Source organism: Mirounga leonina, unplaced genomic scaffold (genome assembly GCF_011800145.1).
Source record: "Mirounga leonina isolate KUSES-001 unplaced genomic scaffold, KU_Mleo_1.0 Mir_173, whole genome shotgun sequence".
NCBI lineage: Eukaryota > Metazoa > Chordata > Mammalia > Carnivora > Phocidae > Mirounga > Mirounga leonina.
The window spans coordinates 41,450,700-41,466,709 of record NW_023270447.1 but is presented as its reverse complement, the minus strand read 5'-3'; the positions used below and the strand labels follow the sequence as shown (position 1 = coordinate 41,466,709).

The following is a 16,010-nucleotide window of genomic DNA, read 5'->3' as shown; positions in this document are numbered from 1 at the left end:
AGGGGGAGTGGGAGAGGGAGAAGCAGGCTTCCCACGGAGCAGGGAGCCCGATGTGGGGCTCGATCCCAGGACCCTGGGATCATGACCTGAGCCGAAGGCAGACGCTTAATGACTGAGCCACCCTGGTGCCCCAGGGCCACTATTTTTGAAACCAGTATTTTAAAAATTACCCCAAAAACATCTACCTATAACTTTCCCTGCATTCCCACAGGGAGGAATGGGAAAGGAGGCAAAACCGTCAGGAGTTCATAAGCTTTTTTGAGTGTTTCTTTTTCCTGTTTTTTTTGTTTTGTTTTGTTTTACTAGAAGTCGGTGATATGGCAAAGCAGTACATAGAGAAAGGTCTTTTGGTTCCGGATCATGTGATCACACGCCTCATGATGTCGGAGCTGGAGAACAGGCGCGGCGAGCCCTGGCTGCTAGATGGTGAGTTGAACCTGCCGGTAAGCTGGACTTCTATGAATAGCTGGTTATGCCCACTCCCTTAACTTCTTACACATTGCGGAATACTTTTTCTTCTCAACTTTCAGTCATTTACTTAAGCATATTCCAATTTGGCAACATGATAGAAACCCACCGTGGTGATGCCATTTCATTTCCCTGTCTCCAGACTGCCATTCCTGGAGCCATTGACTTGAAGCAAACCATACTGAATTCCCGTTATTGTGCCAGTTCCGATGGTGCTGATTGTTTCCATGACTGAGTTGTCATAAGTATAACTCATCTTAAATCCGAGGTTCCTTCATTCATAATGGGCCACACAAATGAAAACCACGAGTTACCATTTTTCACTTGTCAGGTTACAAAGATAGAAAATTTGAAAGTCTTTTATTGAGTGTGTAGGAAATAAATACTGTTGAGAGTATAAAACGGGCAACCTTTGGAGGGTAGTTGGGCAATCTTTATACTTCTTGACTCAGCGGTTCCTGCTGTCCTTCTTCCTAAAGATGTATCGTCAAGGTTGTCTATTTTCAGCATTATTTGTAAATAGCAAGACACTAATAACAACCTAAGTATCTGTCATAGGGATGCCTTAAACATTGGTATGTCTGTTAACCAAATAATGTGTACCTCTGTGTTGGCATGGATAGATCTCTAAGATACACTGCCACGTGAGGAAAGCTAGCTGCAGGAGAGTATATGTCATATACTCTTATTTATGTAAACATGGAAGGATGGTATGGTATTACTATATACACATAGAAATACATGCATAACCTCTCTTTGAAAGGATATTTAAAAAACCTGCCATACCCTTTGATACTGTTTGATTTTTTTAATATATATTTAAGTAATACCTGGGCCTGATTTAAAGACTCAGTTAGTGGTTCCTAAACTTTTTAGGCGTGTGGGCCCCTTGATGACAGCTGTGATATTTCACCTAGGAAATGCATGCAGATGCTCACACATAACATATTGCACAATTTTTATTCTCCACGAAGCTGAAATTAAGAATCTTCTACTTTAAATGTGTCCATTATTAAAGGGGAAAAAAAGTGGACTGGGTGGATTATTTGTCTTATTCTTAAATAGCAAGATTCCTTGATATAATGAGAATAGAAACTTGATGAACATGCTACTTTCTAGGATCACAAAGTGGCAGACAATGAGATTTGTCTGTCAGAAACCTCTTTGCATTGCAGAGCAGCTGTGTTTAGTCCACACAAGGCACTCAGTCCTATCTTAATTTGGTGAAACTGAAGTTTCAGCAAGTTGGGACAGGTGAAACCTTGATGTTTGCCAGCCACAGAGAAGCCCGGGGCATTGTCCTACCTTTAAACTATTGGATTGCCTCTATTTCTGTTAAAGTCTGGAGCCATGAATGTCCAAAATGACTAATATGGTGGGGTCTTTATTCTATATCAGTGTTTCTCAAAGTATGTAGTGTGTAGTGTTAGTAATTGCTAGACAAGGAAACAGAACTTGTGTCAAGTTAAATATTAAAAATGGCTAGCATTTATTGAGTACTTACCGTGTGCAAGCATTGTTCTGAACACCTGATATTTATTATTTCATTCAATCCCTACAATAACCATATGAAGTATACACCGTTATCCCCATTTCATAGATGAGAAAACAGAGGCTTTAGGTAATTGCACAAAGGTAGTATTAAAGTTAAACAAGTTTTCTTTACTTAATTTTAATATGAGAAAGCAGTTTAGCTCTTCACAATGCAAATTTTTTTTTTTTTTAAGATTTTATTTATTTGACAGAGAGAGACACAGCAAGAGAGGGAACACAAGCAGGGGGAGTGGGAGAGGGAGAAGCAGGCTTTCCTGTGGAGCAGGGAGCCAGATGCGGGGCTCGATCCCAGGACCCTGGGATCATGACCTGAGCTGAAGGCAGGCGCTTAACGACTGAGCCACCCAGGCGCCCCTTCACAATGCAATTTAACTCTTCACAGAAGGAGACATCATGAGGCGTCTTCTGCATTTGTTTGATCTTGGAGTCCCCCACCTTATTCCCAACACCCACTGAGACCCTGCAGGATTTGTTCTGTGGAGCATTCTTTGTGAACTATTGTTTAACATATATTCCTCACTTTGTAGGTATTCTGAATAGTTGAATATAAATTGGATCATATCTTTCTAGAATTTGGATTTAGAAATTTGGAACTTTTTTCTCATGGGACTAGAGGAACCGGAAGAGAAACGCTATTACGGCTTATGGAGGGCATGTTCTTTGTCATTAGGCAGTAATGAATGAAGCTCTTGTTACGTGTCAGAAATTGTTGATAAAATGCTAGAACACTGTCCCTGTTCCTTAAGGGGCTTATATCAGGTGTGTAAAATATTAGTTACTGATGGCATAATAGAAGCATATATATGTGGTACCCTGCAGACACAGAGAAGAAAATTATATTTTAGTGGTGGGGGAGGGATTTATGGAAAAGGAGAGTAAGTAGAAGAGGTTCCACAGGTTGATGAATGGGGGTTGGAAGGCAGATATTCTCCACCGAGGGGCAGGTGGACTGGGGAAGAGAAGGATGACATAGCTTAGTATTTTCCTGGGCATATAAGCAGAGGCTGGCAGGGGAAGTCCTGGAGTGGATGGTGTTTGATTCAGTACAAAGATGGTAGAACTGGAAACTGTTGGTTAAAGGGACCACTGAAAAGTTGTTGAGAGTTGATGAAAGGCTATTCTGTTAGCAGCAGAGGAGGGAGTAGGTGCTGGGGCAGAGAGGAGCTGGAGGCTAGAAGCCAAATAAGAGACTGTTGGAATATTTGGACCAAGGGAGATTCAAAGCCTGAATTTGAGCCATGGCAGTGGGATGGAAAGGAGAGAATGGATCAAAGGGCGAGAACTGACAGGAGCTGTCATGATTGAGGTTAGCTGCTATAGCCCTGGTGTTTTCTTTTATTGCCGTCCGAGCTTTGAGCTTTTTGTGTCTAGGCTGTCATCACCTTCCCTGCACTTCTCTCTCGGCCATGTTAATTTCTCTAGGTGCCACACATTGACTCACGCAGGGTAGTCCTGTAATACTCGTTATGTAGGTATCTGCCATGATGGATAAGCTTTGACGTTGCCACCACTTGACTGTTTTAAGTCCTTTCATTGTAAAGCTTGTCACCTTGTAAAGCAAACTTTGTGTAGTTTTAGTAAACTTAAAAATCTGTTTTAAAAAAGGATCGTCTAGGTTAAACTCCTTTGGAAAGGCGGTTGGTGTAAGAACCACAAAGCCCAGTTGGGTGCCAGATTACCCGCTTGAATCCCAGCTCTGCCATTTACTGCCGATTTGTGAGCTTGGGCAGATTACCTTACCTCTGTGGGCATTTCATTCCTCATTACTAACCATGGTTAGAAAAGGGTCTGTAAGGATGAAGTAAGTGACTATAACGGAATGTCCTTAGAAGAATGCTTGCCATATAGTAAGAGCTGTATAGATAGGATATTTTGTTGTTATTATTTGTTCTGTGTTTTTTTTGGGGGGGGGGCGGCTACATGAAGTGTTAAGTTCAGAAATAGTTTTTAAAAATATTTAGCCATGTGAGGTTGGAAGTCAGTTGCGGTTATGGAATGCTTCCTGTGCTTTGCTTTTTCCATAACTTTCCTTCTCAGGACGAATAAGTGAAGTTCTTTTACATCACAGGCCTGTTTTTAGTGAAGTGCGTCAGTATCCTTGCTGATGTCGTTTGTATCTTTCTCCTTGAAGACCCATCTGGTCACTTTTTCAGTTGTGATTTTCCTTTAAAGCTCTGGAATAAATCCACTTGGCAAAGTGAGGAGTGTTAGGAATGCCTCGTTCTGTGTTCAGCCTTCAACTCCTTATGTTACAGGCCACACGCTCTGCGGAGGACGTGCCTGTTGAGTGTGCTAAAGGTGATTGAATGTGAAAAGGTCAAGAAAAGAATTCTGGATGACAGATGACTCATCATCTTGGTCCATATGTCTGTAGAGAGGCAACTGCAAATGGTGGGTGGAAACAAACAGAGTGGATGCAAGCCAAGGGAAGGCCAAGGGGGGTTGGTGGATGGGGTGGCTGAGTGCTCAGTGGCTTGGTCAGCTATGTCCTTGCTAAAAATAGTTCCGCAGTGCCTTACCTTTGCGGTGCACCTTCCATTTGGGTAAGAAACACTGTTTTATGTGTTGATAGGTGTGTGTGTGTGTGTGTGTGTGTGTATTATATATATATATGTATATATATATATATACATATATATATATATGGGTTTTTTTCTCCCTTTTTTCTCTCTTTCGCTCCCTCTTTCTTTAATTTCCTTGGAAGCTTAACGTGTGAGAACAGTTTTAAAAAATAGTTTACTTTAATTTTTAAGACAAATATTCCACTAGAGGAATGGAATGTACTGTAAGCCTTCTAATTTTATTATAAAACCATGGTTTTTTTTTTTTTTTTTTTTAGTTTGCTATAAAGAGAGTCTTTATTGCTTACTAGGTGATCTTGAGGTGAAATCGTAGGTAGAGAACAGTAACCATCTCTTTAAAACAAATATAAATTCTTCACTTTTTAAAAAAAGGACAGGCAGTTGGATGGGGCCAGTGGGGAGAGGTGTTAGTAATAGAGTTTTTCATTTCTAAATTTGACTGCCAACCTGTGTATTTAAATAGTAAACCTGCAAGTTCTCAAACTCAGTCCTAATTTATCTCCGGGTAACAAGATGTAACAGAGTTGTCTACCATATGATTTTAGGTGAGGTATTAAAATATTTCAGATTTGCTGTCAGAGTTTGGTTTCATAAAAAGAAGCATTCAGTGTTGGCATTATGAGTGGATATGATTTGAACCTTTCATTGGAATAAAGATCCCTTTGGAACGAGAGTCACCCTTTGGTCCATGGTGGGATGTTCCATTTGTGGTTTGGCACAGCACTGAACACTGCTGCTTTCTGCAGATAATTCTGGGATTTTTACATTCTATTTATTTATGTGTGTATGTATGTATTTTTAGCAGAAGTCAGAGCTGCTTGAGTGTGTGTAGTGTTTGTGTGCGTGTGTGTTTTCCCTGAGAGTTAAATGATCTCAGACCTGCACTACTTCCAGGGTATGTCCTTACACAGAGCCTTGGGTAAGCCAGTAAAAGGTGGGTGCTGGGAAACCCAGCTGCGTGTGGTAGCCATGTAGCCATAATAATCTTCTCCAAAATGAGCATCTGTAAGGTTCTGTTATAAGACAAACTTGACCTTTTTTATCATCTTCTTGGAAGAAGGAATTATAATCCCTGAGACCTGTGTTTGATTATACTTTCTAACATGCTTATTAAATATTCAGATATTCTTAAGTGAAAGGGTTTGTAGTCATACCATTAATTTCAGGTTGAATAGTGTACCAGGGGAGAGCACATGACTTCATCAGGGGAAGGTGGGCAAAAAGAAGAAATGGTATCTATATCTGCTTTAAATAAAACTAAACAGTAATAATATTGGTTGAGTTACAGAGGAAAAGACCATTGCCCAGCAGGGTTAGGTTATGAAGAGTCATGTTGGAGACGTCTGACTTGAAATTGAGCACACTCTGATCTTGTGATATACCTATCCAAAGTGTGGAGCCCGTTCAGACTTTATGTCTAGCTATTGATTCCATTAAAGCTGCTGCAACCTCTTTGTTAATGGTCCCAGGCGATTTGTGCAAATTGCTTTTGGTTCTAAGTATTCATAATTTTTCCTATAACTGAGCATCATCCCTGTGCTGGGCACTACCAAGACCACAGTAGAGCAAGCGGCATAGTGGGCGGGACCAGCCCCCCTGGCACTGAGGATCTAGTGGTGATTCAGCCTGTGTGCTTCCCTGGCAGCGAGGATTGTCTTTGATTTCTGTGATTGAAATCCAAACTTTAAAGAACTTTGTTTTTATCCTATGACTTTCCTATATTCAGTGTCCTTGGTATCTGTATGAGCTCAGAGGATCTGATTGAAGATGGTAAAGCCTTGGGTCTCATCTCTTGTTCATTTGGTTGGATTCTTTCCTGAGACCCTGTCCCCGTGTCCACTTCTGGTGGCTTTCTTCTGATTGATCTGACTGCTGCTTTGGGATGGGGAACAATTTTAATATAGTAGGCAGCCCTGACTTTGTTTATTCACTCTGTGATTTTGGAGAATGACTAGATTTTAACAAGGGCCATATGGAAAACATATGTATACAGATATTTGAACACACCCCAGAAGAACATGGTTCAGAGATCAAAACACAGATTGAGTATACAGTTTTTGTGTCCCCGTGAGCTGGGCATTGGTCTGTCTTGAGGCGGGGATGGCATACTTTCTGAGCTTAGTCCAGGAGGGGCAAATGCAGCATAAGCACTTGCAGTCTAGGACCCTGGGAGCCCCAGTGGAGGGGGTGAAAGGTGAGAGGTAGCACCAAGGAGAAAGGAACTGACCCTATCTTAGGGGTGAGGGGGGCAGCTGTTAGGAAAGCTTCCCGGAGAAGGTGACACCAAGAGCTAAATTTTGAAAGGGAGAATAAAAGCACCTTCTAGATGGAGGGAGCATCATATGCAAAAGGTATAGAGACTTTAAACAACGGGATGTGTTCTGGAAACCACGGGTAATTGGATAGTCCTAGAGCTTGAAAGTAGGAGCATACAAAGTCAGAAAAGTGGGTAAGGGCAAAAGTTAAACACTTCAGGAAATTCAAAAGGAGGGCATTGAATAAACATCAAAGTTAACATTAGAAATGAGTTTAGAAGGAACTTTAAAATTTAAAACTTCGAGTTTGAAAGAATAACTTATTTTTTAACTTTCTAACCAACAATTTAAAATTAGCTAGACTTTTGTTTGTTTTTTGTTTGTTTTGCTTTGTTTTTAAGTGGGCTCTACGCCCAGTGTGGCGCTTGAACTCATGACCCTGAGATCAAGAGTCAATGAGCTACTGACTGAGCCACCCAGGCACCCCTAAAATTAAGTAGATTTTTAACATCTTAAATTTAGATCTACTTTAGATATTAAACTAGGATTTCTCTCCATTTGGGCATGTCTCGTACACTTTGAGGTACACTTAGCCCATTTGCTATTGCCACTTAATTAGAAGTGTATAAAGTAAGGCACAGGGATGAAACGGTCTCCTAATTTTAGATGATAGGAGAGCCTGCTTCCCTAATTTATGAAACAGGTATCTCAGGAATTGGATGAACTGCAAATATCATTGCAAAGCTTCATCCAAAGCAGCTGAGGCATACTTTGCTAGTTTAACAATGAAGCAGTTACTGGGCATTTAGTATACACAAAGCACCATACTGAGAAAACAGTAATATGGTAGAAGAAAAAGCATGGACTTATAACTCCTACCTGAATATCGTTATGTAATTTATTAACTGTGTAGTCTTGAGCAAGCCGACTTACCTTTTTTGGACTCTTTCTCCTCGTCCGTAAAATAGTACCTATGGGATAGGTTTGCGAGGATTGGCTAACAAATGTAAAAGTCTTAGCAGAATCCTGCAACATAGTAGCTGGTCAGATGGTAGTTATGTGTTATTATCCGTGTTGTATATACATACAAACACATACCGACACTGACCTAGAACTTAGAATTTCATTAATAAATGGCTGAGAAACTTAAAAATGTCATTTTAATAGGTAAAGATCATCATCCAAAACTCTGTTAATTGTCCTATCACTAATAAGAGAAACCCGGATTTTGGAAAGATGAAGAAGTTGATTAGGGTAAAAAGAATAAGATGTGGAAAAATACAGGGAATTTTATCTTTTTAAACTGTCCTTATAAAAATGATAAATGATTACTGTAAACATTTGAGCCGTATGGAAAAATATGAAGAAAAACAACTAGTCACCTAAAATCCCCCTAGCCAGAACTAATCAGGGTTAACAGGTGAAAACCCATCATTCTAGAGACCACCTCATGCACGTAATGCACCTAGAAATGTGTAAGAATGGCACCATACTTCATGTACTTTTTAAAAGTATTTAGTTTTACTCAAAACTTAACAATAGCAAAGCTAAAGGGAACCTGAAGGAATTATTACTGAATTTGAGATAAATCTTTCTTCATCACCAGGGATATTCTTCCGGGAGCTCTTTAAGAGATTGACATATTTGTTTTTTTATTTCACGTTTCAGATTGAGACAGATATTGTCTTTCTGCAGTGAACAGTAAGAGGATTCATGTATTTATACTTCCTCCCACCTCTTCTCCCCTCCCTCCGTCTCAATTTTCATCGGTTTTTGTTGGGAAAATCTATTACAGATTTTCTTCTGTAACTTCAATTTCCTAGTTGTTGTTGTTGTTTCTTGTCATACATCTAAAAGATGTAAATGGATTCTGGGCTCTGATCTTGTTGCCCATTGCCACGTCTTCTGTTCCTTTTATTTTGATTAATCTTTTGGTTATATCTCTGAAGAGACTAGAAACCATCAAATTACACACTTTAAATGAGTGAATTGTTCGGCATGCGAATTTTATCTGAATAAAGCTGCACTGCTTTTAACCACGGCTTTTCCCTTGGTCATTACCTTGGCTGGATTGTTGGATATTTTCCCCTCTCTCTCCTCTCCCTCCCTCACAGCAGAGGGCTCACGAGGTGCTGTGCTCCCTGAGTTCTCCTGTTTGAGAATGTCTGCTCATCTGTCCACAGCTCAGCTGGCCATGATATTCCCCGGGCCGGCGGTCCTTGTGTCCTTCAGAACTTTGCAGCCATTGTTCCATCTTCTTCTGGACCGGGTTATTGCTCTGGAAAGCCCTAAAGCTAGTCTGATTTTTCCCTTTTTTTTTTTTTTTAAGATTTTATTTATTTGAGAGAGAGAGAGAGAGAGACGGATAGTGACAGAGATAGCTAGAGAGAGCACAGGCAGGGAGGAGAGGGAGAAACAGGCTCCTGTGGAGCAGGGAGCCCGACATGGGGCTCGATCCAGGACTCTGGGATCATGACCTGAGCTGAAAGCAGATGCTTAACCTGACTGAGCCACCCAGGCTCCCCTGACTTTTCCCCTTTTTTGAAGATGATTTTCTTTTCTTCCTGTATAGACTTCCTGAGAAATTGTTTCTTCATACTTGAAGTACATAGAATATCTCAGTGTTGTCTTTTGTCCTCCCTCCTGTATGTAGTGTGTCCTTTTGATCTCCAGTTCCTACCTTTCAGGGAGGTACTCCTGTGTTACATCTTTTTTGTCCTTTAGTTCAGTTTTTCTATTTCAAGAATGCCAGTTATATCAGATGTTATATTGAATAGTCTTTGTCCTTATCATATTTTGTTTAAAATTTTCGTTCTTTTATGTTTCCTTTTGTTTTCATATATGTTCAGACCTCTTTTCTTGAGGGCAGGGGGGAGCAAAACTGTGTTTCTATTCCATAACCACTTCAGAATCTCTTTACTTTTATGTGCTGGGTGTGCTAATGATGCAGGGCCTTTGCACTTACTGTTCCCTCTACCTGCAATGCTGTGCCTCTAGATTGTCATGAGGATTGCTTCATTCAGATCTCTACTCAAATATCCCTTCCTCGCTGGGTCCTTGCTCTGCCATCCTATCTACCCATTTCATTCTTTCTTCTTACCTTATAATGTGACTTACGGATTTATCTGCATATTTGATATTTTGTACTTTCCTGTACGCACAGTTGTGTTTGACACATAGAAAAAGCATATAAATACATGTCTGATGATAGAAAGGTCTCACCTGCAGCCAGTAGCTGAGCCATATAGAGGATACTGGGACTCGTTTTTTTATTTGGAGTAAAAATACGGGCCTATGGTGTAATCATTTACAAATTCCTTTTGTCTCAATTGAGATATAGTGGGGCCTTTTTTCCCCTAATTTGTTTATATAGAGACTTAGGTTCAAAGAACAAGTAAACAGAATTCTTAAGTAAAAGGGCCTTTAAGCAAAGGATTTACAGTGAACGGCTTCTTCCTCAAGGTAGTATATACATCTTCCTTTACTGGGAAAAGGGCTTTATAGTTCTAGTATAACTTGTTTAAGAACAGAGGTTATAAGCCATGAGTTTCATTTATATCCTTAAACAGGAAAAATCATTACACTGATGCCAGAGGATCTCAACACCACTTGGAGATTTCCCCAAGAATCCCTACCTAATAGCATTCATCTTTTATTTCACTAAGCCACTTTGAAGATCCCAATTTATGGTTTAAAACCAGATTTTCTGTAGTATCTATCTTCTATCAATGGATCCCTAAATAGTGATGATAGCATATCTAGGTTTTTAAATCATCTACTACTCCTGGAGAGCAGGACCTACTTATTGCCAATCTAGGATAAACTCTAGGATATATAATAGAAGAGTTCCAAGTGTCCCTGGAAGATTTCAGTGAGCAGGCAGGAGGTCCCAAGCTCTCAGCTCAGTGGGAAATGTGGGACTCACAAAGTGATATGGTGAAGCTTAAGCTCTGTTTGCCAACATCTGGAGCACAGCTGTGTCTTATTCTTCTCACCATCTGTTAATAAAAACTGGATGAAGTGGAATATGGAGGTCTTGGATACACGTACAAATAAATATTGTGCAAACAGATAAGGTAATTATAAGATGTAAGACAGAAAAGGCCTTCATAAAACAGGTTTCGACGGTGACTAATTTTAAGTTGCTACTGAGGCTTCTGGTTGGTGGTATGAATAGTTTGAGTGCCCCTGGGTTAGGGAAGACTATGGAACTGCCTGCTTTCAACTTTAATCATCCAGTGATTAATTGTGATGGACAATGGCTTGCATATTTTTAACTTGGTTCTTGCTTTCCCAACAACCAGGAAGAGATGGGTGGTCAGAAGCAACCATGTTGGCCCCAGATCTTAATGGACGTAGGTAGGGGGCCTGGTGTTGGGTGGCCTTTTCTCAAGCTGCCAATCCCAGGCGGATGTTGGAAGTTGCCCTGCAAAACTGCCCTTTTATTTTCATCACATGGAAAGGGCTTGCTTTTCTGCCTGGGAATGTGGTGGTGGACTCTGGCTCTGTGCCCTTCCTCTGGAGTAAAGGCACTCCAAATTAGAAAAACAGAAGTGTCCCAGTTCTTTCTTTCCTTGTTGCTGTGGCACCTCCTGCTTCTGCTGCCTTCCCTCAGGCTCTTGGCATGGCTCAGTGGCCGGCACTGCTGGGAATATACCAGGTCAGGGATTTAGCGACATCTTTCTGCGCATGGTGAATCTTTTTTTTGGATGGGGGTGGGGGGGGTGTCTAAAAAATAACCTGTAGGCACCATACTTAGTAATATATAGCATGACAAATTTTGGGAGAAATTTAACTACATAAAATTTAAGCTTTTAGCATGGATTGGCTATTTGATTCAACAGGACATAGCAGCTTTTCTAGGCTGGGTTAAGAGACAAGGGAGAGGAATAGCTTAGTCTGGAAGCATGAAGTGGGTTTTTCTGTACTCCTGGTGAGAAGCTGTGTGATGAGCAGTCTCATGTGTAGTTAAAGGGAGGAGAGCAAACTCTGCTTAAGTGGGTTCTTTATTTTACTTTACTGATTGGATTTTCTGGTTTCCTCAACAATTAGTGGAATCTATTCACTTGGATTGGGTTATCTAAGGAAGCTGGAATTCTGCTTTAGTCATTTAGAAAGCATGTCTTTGAGGATTACTTTTAGTAAAAATAAAAGCATACCAAAAATTTACTGCAGCTCTCTCTAAATTGAAGAATTATTCATGCTGCCACCTGTTGACAGAACTTGAGTGTGCATCTAGTCCACTTGGTCAGTAATCCCTGCCTACCAGGAATACCATATCCACATGGAATCTGACTGTATCCGGGGCACTTCGGGAGTAAACACAGCCCCAGCCCTCAGGGAGCTCGTAATTTTTAATAGGGGCTACAAGCAAGCATGTTTAAAGATGAATACACACCCACAGCTAGAATGGCCCACCAATGTAACCATAGCTTGTCTAGTCTAAATCACTTAGTCAGAATGTACTTAATATGTATGTTATCTAAGTATTTTCATGTTGAGAATGGCTATTCTTATTTAGATGCAGATTTTCGGGGCGCCTGGGTGGCTCAGTTGGTTAAGCGTCTGACTCTTGATTTTGGTTCAGGTCATGATCTCATGATCTCGGCTCAGTTCATGATTTCAGGGTTGTGAGATTGAGCCCCACATTCGATCTCTCTCTCCCTCTCCATCTGGCCCCCCCACCCCCCGCCTATATACTTTCTCTCTTCAAAAAAAAAAAGATGCAGCTTTTCCATTACAAGATTTCTGTGGATCATGCTTTACGTTCCATACACCTGCTAATTATTTATTTCCTTTCAAATCCCAGTCTCCTAGCAGTTTGAGTTACCAAGGAATTGAATCTCATACCGTGAGTAGATCTTAGAAGAGAAGGCAGATCAGTGGGTATCAAATGTTTACTAAATGTATTAAAGAGCAAAATACCCACATTTTCCCTCACCAGAGTCAAAACGAACATCTCATGCCCTGATACAGGGACATTCTTGGCTGATAGACAGTTTCCACTAGGCTTCATTTTGTGCTCCTCTGACATTTAAAAATATATGTGTGGCTGGATAATGACACTCTGCTAAAAATGGTTGAAAACGTGCTGGTCAGACTGCACCTTATCTGACAGTCTGTTCTTGGCAGCTGATGGGTGTGAGAATTACATCAGAAGTACTTTGATTTGCTCAGCCCAACTTGAGACACTGACGTAAATCACTTCAAAGGAAGCTGCCTTTTAGGACACCATTTCATATTGGACGCCCTTATGCCTAACCAGGGTAACAGCCCCTCTCTGGGACCTGTGATGCCCCCAGGCCTGGGACTCTGCACCCCAAACTTCACTGAGAGCCCCAGCCCATTGCCAGGGCCTTTGTGAGGTGTTGGTGACACCTTCAGAGACTAGGACAGCACACCTGCCCTGGAAATTAATACTATTTGAAGCTCATAACTTCCAACTGTGCCTTTTATGTCTGTGATGCTTGGTTATTAAGGGAAAGGTAAGTCATCTCTCGGTGTCCTTCTTTCTTCTTTATCCTCTTTTCTTTCTCTGTTACTGATTCCCCTCTTCCTTCCCCCGAGTTCTTTTACTTTTCCACTGTACCCTCTGGGATCCTCTTTCCTTATAACCTTCTCCACCCTCCCCACTACACTTTTCTCTGACTCCTTGCAGAATACTCTCTCTACCTTCTGCCTTAAAATCTGGGTCTCCCGTCGGGATGCGACCTTCTTGTCTCTTCTGTTACGGAGGAGACTTGTTCTCCCATGTGAACGCAGCGTGTTGGGTGATGGTGATGGGACTAGTCTGTCTCCCCACTGCTCCTTCCATCCTTTTATAAAAGCTCAGACTTGTCTTTATCCTTCGTGTTTTTCTTGTTATCGAACTGCTCTCTGTCCAGTCCCACATTGCCTCATTCTCCGCCAGTGTTGGCTCTTGCCCCATTTACCACTCCTCCCCCCAGCCGTTTATACCACGTGCCAGCCACTGTGCTGGGATTCACATACACTAATTTGCTTATTCCTCACAACTTTCTGAACTGGACATTACCAGGCTCGTTTTGTAGGTGCGGAGAAGTGGGTAGCCAGGGTCAGAACGTGCGTCGGTGGCGTAACTGCGGGTCCAGCCCAGGCAGTTTGTCTCTGGAGCCTATATTCCTCTCTGCTAGGCTAGTTTTTCCCTAGTTTGCCTCAAGTCGTGTGCAACTTAGATGCCCATCAGTAAGCGGTCGCTTCAGCGGTGGTACATCCACACCCTGGAGTGTTCTGCAGTTCTCGGGGAGAGTGAGAGAGCAGTATGTACTGTGTAGGGAGAACCCTCCGAGATACGTTAAAAGAAAAAAGCCAGGTGCCGCGCATTTGTTTGGTGTACGTGCGGAGAGAGGAGAGACTCGGGTGTGGCCGCGCCTGTGGCGTTGGGCCAGGCAGTGCCCCCCTCGCCGCGCAGGAGTTGGATTTCTCACGCCGCCTCGTACACGGACGACTGCAGTCACCGTGAGCAGGCATTTCTCCGAGGCTGTGGTGTTCTGCGTGGAAGGAAGACCGCATCAGGTGGTACAGATGTGCGATTCTGGGGGTCAGCACTTGGTGAACGAGTCTAGGTTCCTCGGTTCTTCCACGTGTGGTTTGGGGCAAGTCACTTAACCTCTCTGAGCCTCAGTTTTTGTAACTTTAAAAATGGAATGATACCCACCTGGCAGAATTCTTGTGACTTTTCAGATAATATTTATTTACTCATTCAACAAGTATTTATTCAGCATCACTATGTGCTAGGCACTGTTCGAGGCCCTAAGGATTTAGCAGGAAACAACTATAAAGGTTCTGCCCTCATTTAGCTAACGTTCTGGTGGGAATAGAAACACTAACAAAATAAAGTAAATCATATACAGGAAATGATGTTGAAATCTATGAAGAGAAAAAGAAAAGAAACCGAAGGGAGGGTGAATACAGGTGTCCTGGGTGGGGTGAAGGCTCACTTTAACAGGATGGTTAGAGAAGTCCTCACCGACGAGGCACTTTGTGAGCTGAGGGCACACTGCTGCTCTACCCAGCTCTACCCAGCCTTGACTGCAAGAACTTCCACTAGATAGGTATCTATCCCTCAGAGAGATACCTGAAGCAAGAGTGGGTCAGGCCGAGAGACCATAAACTAAATGTTCAAGGTGGGAACGGACCTGCCAGTTCGAGAACAGCAAGGATGTCAGTGTGGCGGGCACAGAGCGATGGACGGGGACGTGAGGTGAGACAGGTGACAGGAGCAAGAGTAGGCCTTTTAGGTCCCTGCAGAGTTTTGGCTTTTCTTCGGAATAAAGTAGATCTGGCACATCAGGGATGCTCGGCCAATGCGAACCGTGGTGGTGAGGATGTTATCAGGATGCTCCGCTCTTTTGGTTGAAGCGAGGTAGATGGAGTGACCTTTAGGATCCTTATAATAATTCTTTTTTATACCCGTGGAAGAGCAGCGAGTAGAGTGAGCACTTGGCAAGACCGGAGGCCTGAGTCCTGTTCCACTGACGACCCTCGCCGAGTGCAGGCTCCCTTGTCGGGGTTACACCGCGGGTGCTTGTTCCTGCTCTGCCCACCTCACGGGGTCGATGGGAAGAATAAGAGATACATACATGTCTGTAAGTGCTTTGTAAACAGTAGCTGTGTGTGCGGAGTTACTGTTGGGATGTGGCACTGAGAAGCCACTAAATCCAGGTTCTCCCCAAGCACAGTCGCCTCGTCTGGGAATGTTTCCCAAAAGGAGGCGCTCACTTGATGGGAAAGTCTGCACGGCTGTCCCCTTTCTTGACTTGGATTCTGTGTGACAGTTAATGCAGTCTGCACATGGGCTCGTTGCTCAGAACTTACCCCCAGCGGCTGCCTCAGGACATTTGTACTGTCAGCAGCTTAAGGCTGGGCCTTTGTGCTGAACCAACCAGTCTGTTTAACTCCAAGTACAGCTCATCATGATAAGGTATGGAACTGGATCAGGGAAGTCTGACTTCCGGTGCTTTGCTGTCACACATGAGTAGGCAGTGGGGCGGGGTGCGGGGCAAACGGGAGAGTGGGAAGCTTGTGGCAGAAGCTGGCCTGGGTCGAGCTTCCTTTTGAGTGGGTGGGGACCGGAATGTGCCGTCTGTGTGGCCAGTCACTGGAAGGGCTAAGCTGTCAGCGTGTCAGAGAG

The 16,010-nt window shown here is 42.5% G+C and overlaps 1 protein-coding gene across 6 annotated transcripts in view; it reads left to right on the top strand.

Moving 5' to 3' along the window:
- Positions 1-16,010, top strand: part of AK4 (adenylate kinase 4) — a 126,424-nt gene that overhangs the window by 93,849 nt on the left and 16,565 nt on the right. For all 6 annotated transcript variants that reach the window (XM_035018352.1, XM_035018356.1, XM_035018357.1 and 3 more), the window contains one exon: positions 307-426. In XM_035018352.1, coding sequence (XP_034874243.1) covers positions 307-426 — 120 coding nt within the window. The remainder of the gene's footprint in view (positions 1-306; positions 427-16,010) is intronic.